This window comes from Agrilus planipennis, unplaced genomic scaffold (assembly GCF_000699045.2).
Source record: "Agrilus planipennis isolate EAB-ADULT unplaced genomic scaffold, Apla_2.0 scaffold185, whole genome shotgun sequence".
In the NCBI taxonomy this organism is placed as follows: Eukaryota; Metazoa; Arthropoda; class Insecta; order Coleoptera; family Buprestidae; genus Agrilus; species Agrilus planipennis.
In genome coordinates, this window is record NW_020439401.1 from 146,941 (window position 1) to 151,929 (window position 4,989).

Here is a 4,989-nt window from a genome sequence, read left to right on the forward strand (position 1 = left end):
GATATTTTTGTAACAGTGAATAAAAACGCCCATACTTTAGCGTCTTGGATTACCTACGTGAAGTTGAATGTTATAGTAAATACTACAGATACTCATATATTTGTAATACGTTTCGATGAAAGTATTCATCATTATTTGTTTATAAATACAAATTTATCTTTATTTTATTTGACATTCCAAATACTTTTTCAATAATATTTCTTTTATCTGCTAACGATTTATAAAAAAAATTGAACTCAACAGAATATATGATTATGTATAAATTGTTCAGAAAGCTGTTATAATAATTATAATAATACAAATAGTAAGTATACAATACTTGGTTTAGGATAGATACCAAATAACGAAAAAAATTGTAAATTAATTTTAAAAACCCCATCATTATTCAAAACGTAGAAATTCATGATTTTAACCAAGAAGTGTTTATCATACAAATACACAAATAGAGGGACATTAATTCTCGAGACAAATAGGCAAGTGACCGATGACGCGATTATAAAAAAAAGCAGTTAAACAGATTAGGTCGAAAACAAACAGATTTCACTTAAAGAGTGTTATGATTGTAGGACTATTAAAATAAGATATAATGATTTTTAAAAATGCTGAAATAAACTGCAGAATTTAGATATTTTCGAAACAAAAAAGTGTTCCAAATTTCTCAATCTTAAAAATTAAAGAAATTCTCAAAGATTAAAAATTTATTGCTTTTTTTTCTTATTGTTGTTACTATGTATAAGCTAATTAATAAGAAGAGGTGCATTACTTTTATTCTTAATGAACCGCTGTTTTTGATTAAGTAACATCTATCTCCTTGGTCATTATAACTTTGTTACAATTTTATACTCTCATAACAATTTTCCCAAACAAAACGAAGCTTTTTGTCCGCATTTTTAACTGTAAACAACTTTATCAGAAATCCCATAAAAAATTGTAATGTACAGGACACAAGGTAAAAATGCCCACATTGGGTAAATATACAAAACGAAATAAAAAGCAATTCATTTACATCAACAGTGTTAAATATTGTAAAATCAATTATTTTCATGGACTGCTTATGTACCAAATAAATTTAGATTATTTTATTACAATCCAAAAATGTAATTGCTTACAAATTTCGACTCCCACTGTAACAGTCTATGACTAAACTACAACGCACTCATTTTATTTCGCGAAAAGATATCTTCCTAATTTAAATTTAATGCTTTTAAATACAGCTTGTACCTAGTCCTTTATATAGGCAACCCACTGCACTGCAAAGTATTCAGATCATCAGTCAGCAGGAGCTGTTGTAATTCCTTTAGTAGTCTTCGATTTCAAAAAGAGGGTTTAAAATATTTACTAGTAAGTTTTAGCCACATATCAAAAACAAAGATTTTAAACTAGGGATTGAAAGTGCACTCCGGTAATTTTCAACTATAAATTTTTACTTTTCAGTGATGACACAACAAATTTAATACATTTTAGTACTTTCCCCTAATTTAAAAGGGAGAAATTCATTTATCAAGAATAAAAACGACGATCTTAAATTGAGGGTTGAAAATGCACCCGAATAATTTCTAACTTTAGAATTATTTTTACTAATGTCCCATAACATTTTTAATACATTTTGGTACTTTCAGTTCATTTAATAAGAGAGAAAGTAATTTTAAAAGTTAAAAAAAATTAATCCTACCTTTCCAATGTGTTGATAATTTGGAAAGAACAATTACGGAATAACAGCATTGCAGTATCCACTTTCTAAGCCATGATTCCTTATTCAACAAGCCAAAACACTGAGAGAAAATGCCATTGGTGAATATTTCGAAGCACTAAGACTATAACAATTTGATTTTGTAACTAAAAAAAATTAAAAAAATCTTAAACAAAATCCTACCTTTCTTTATAGATAAGTGAAGTTCAAATGTCCAAAGTATTCTTATGGTAGTGACTTCTAAGGAATATTTTGTCATAGACAAATTATTCAGACTGCTGAAACAAAAAGAATACATGAAATAAAAACCATATAAATACTATAAATACGATAATCGCGAAATTTTAGTCTCCAAGAACTTGTACTTTTTCGAACAAAAATTTCATGAAAATATATGCGTTCTTGCTGTACATGTATATGTGATTTATGCAAACAGTACTTCCGAATTGTATAATAAGAAAACTATATAGATTAATTGAATAATTGTAAATGGTATAATAAACAGTAATGTTAGGTAATCTAAATTTGAAAAAGCGCACTTCAAATTTCAAAGAGTTGGAAATTATTTACTAGCCAGGTGGTAATTATGCCAATTAAACATATTCTAAATTAGATTTTGCTTAAAATTGACTTGTTGGACACTTAAGAAATGACTTCCGAAACAATTGCATTAATAGATTAAGGATAAATGCGAAATTACCTTCCTTTCCTTCCTTATCCAAACAGAAGAAGAAAGTTCCTATTCTTTTGTGTTATTTCTAGTTAAACTAGGTTTTTTTCTTCCACGGACCGCACAAGGTAATGAAAATACGATTGTAAAGAAATTAAAGTCGTCACCAATTGTTTATTGCTGTATAATCAGTTACTGCTCAAAAAGATGAGGCCCTAAAATATAGCTTACGTTAGTAATATACAGGGTGTGCCCGATTTAACAAACAAAAAAAACAGTGTTTGTTTATTATTATATAAAAGCGCAAAGAAGTTTTGGTTAAACCGGTTAATAATTTAAGTAATATAAAAGAGCTAAAAAGCGTGCCTTAATTTAAGTTTACTCAAACAATTATTCTAAAACTTCTACAACTTCACTGGCATGCTAGATCTACAAACACTACATTTTGCCTTTTGAAACCAAANATAGAATAGTAATTTTTTGAGAAATCGTAATTAGTTACGTAAAAATTTTAATCATTAATTAATATTTTTTTGTTTTTTTTTCACTAAAATGCCAGCAAAGATGACTGAAATGGAATTTGGTAGGTAGGTTATACACTCTTTTATAAGCGAATCTTTTTAATTTTTATATGAGAACTTTTTTAAAATAAAAATATCTGTTTCTCATTTATAATAATGTTTGTACAAAAAAAAGCAGTTTAAAAAACTACCTAGATAATAATTCATGAATGATTATGTTAACAGCAAATCAATGTATGCTTTATTTAGCAAATCTTCCTCTTGTATATTTAGTTTCTGCATTAAATCTTTGGCAATTACACTACCATCTTCTACAGTTTGATCTTCCCTCAAAACCACCTAATAAAATCGTTTAAAATTTATGTCTTACTAATAATCAAAATAGCTACCTCTAATTCGATGAATGTTCCTAAACCTTCAACTTGATCAATATGGATACGAGTTTGATCAATTATATACAAATGTCTTTCTTTTTTAACAACTCCCTTTACTCCCATTGCAGTAGTTAACACCTTGATAAGCCCATCAACACATTCAAATTTCAAGTCGCATTTCTCAAATGACGAAAGCTTTGGTCCCTCGATATCAGGACGCTCATAATAAATAAGTTCGGCATCACCACTCTAAAAAGTACTTCATTTCTGCTGGTAATGAATAAAATATACGACAAGAGGCACTACCTCAAATTTCCTCAATTTAAGTCTACCTTTTTCTTGATTGAAAAAAATATCTGACTGTTTAATAATTGTTTTTCCTGAATTTGTTATGCTGTTTATCTTATTCACTAAATCCGATAAATTCTTTACTCTTGCTTTAATTTCTATATTTCGCATGATTCTAGTTCGTTTTACCTTTCAAAAATGGCAAAAATTCGTTGTGACCAAAAACCATAGAGGCGCGTTTAATTGTTAAACATAGATTGTTAAATAATTGTTGTGATCTGTGTTGATCTTTTTCTAACCTGTCCATAATCCTAACCTCAACTTTATTGTTTATTATTTACTTAATAAATAGAGTAAATCATCAAATAAAAAATGATGGAAATAAATAAAATTAACAATTAATGTTGTCTGTTACAGTACAGCTACATCGGTGAATTTAATACAGCTTGTAGCTTATAATTGTTATGTCGTGCAGCAATCTACAGTATAGACAATAGGTACAAACATGATAGGAATATTTCATCGATTTAATTTACAAAATATTCGACAAGTGCTTTTTAAATTTACAATAATGGAGCAATTTAGTAAAAATAAATTATTAAAAAAGTCAAATACATTGCACAGAAGAACTGTAACTACAACAAAGCAAATTTATATGAAAATAGAGGAACATGATACTGATCTCCAAAATGACCAAGAAGAATGTAATGATATTGAATTAGATAATACTGTATATCAACATTCAGTACGACACATTCTTAATAATTACCCTCAGAATCCTTTAACATTTAGACTTGATAATTGTGCATCTGTTCAAGAATTATTTGATATAATCAGTACAAGTCATGCTGAATTCAAACCTTATCATATATCAAAGGCTGTGCTTGTTTTATGGGATATCCAGATGAATTTTTACTATGCTAATAACATTCATATTGTTCCCCCTAAATTTCAAAGTAAGACAAATGTTGCTATGAAGAGCTACATAGAGCAGTTAACGAGCCGTGCTGAATTCAATAACTTTTTGAATTTAATAGAGGTTCATTGTGTAAGCTTTGACCATGAAACATTAAGTTGTATAGTACTATATTTAAATTATATTGGAGTAAATATAAATCATTCAGTTATTCAAAAAATGTTAGACATTTATATAAGAAATGTTGATGATAGCATTTCATACACTTCACTCTCCAGGGTACTTGTAACAATTTTTAATGATAGTAGCAAATTAAGGGCACTGTTGTTGAGTAAAGAAATAATGCCATATATTGAGAAGAAATTGGGTAATTTTAATAACATTTGTTAATATTTTCCATCATTAATACCTTTTTTTATAGATATCTGTGAAGATGGAAATGAATTTAAATTATTAACCACTGCCTTAACCAGTTGCAGTGAATTCATCAGTAAAAGATTAATAAATAAATATATACTACACTACTACTA

The 4,989-nt window shown here is 27.8% G+C and overlaps 2 protein-coding genes across 2 annotated transcripts in view; one reads left to right on the top strand and one right to left on the bottom strand.

Annotated features, from left to right (window-relative positions):
• Positions 1–2,995: 2,995 nt before the first annotated feature.
• Positions 2,996–3,791, bottom strand: LOC108737777. The gene is made up of 3 exons (XM_018470878.2): positions 3,562–3,791; positions 3,271–3,504; positions 2,996–3,220 (listed from the first exon to the last, which is right to left on the bottom strand). Exons 1-3 carry the CDS (start codon positions 3,712–3,714, stop codon positions 3,095–3,097), a joined length of 513 nt encoding a protein of 170 aa, XP_018326380.1. The 5' UTR covers positions 3,715–3,791; the 3' UTR covers positions 2,996–3,094.
• Positions 3,792–4,700: 909 nt separating this feature from the next.
• LOC112905804 (FAST kinase domain-containing protein 1, mitochondrial) overlaps positions 4,701–4,989 on the top strand; it is a 4,611-nt gene continuing 4,322 nt past the window's right edge. Inside the window, 1 exon segment of the mRNA XM_025978953.1 lies at positions 4,701–4,738. Within this exon segment, the coding sequence (XP_025834738.1) occupies positions 4,701–4,738 (38 nt within the window).

Excerpts from the sequence above, each read along its gene's own strand:
- LOC108737777 (XM_018470878.2), bottom strand. The coding sequence starts at position 3,714 with ATGCGAAATATAGAAATTAAAGCAAGAGTAAAGAATTTATCGGATTTA. Across the intron at positions 3,505-3,561 it reads TTAAATTGAGGAAATTTGAG|AGTGGTGATGCCGAACTTAT; the intron begins GTAGTGCCTCTT and ends AGTACTTTTTAG. Across the intron at positions 3,221-3,270 it reads GAACATTCATCGAATTAGAG|GTGGTTTTGAGGGAAGATCA; the intron begins GTAGCTATTTTG and ends CGATTTTATTAG.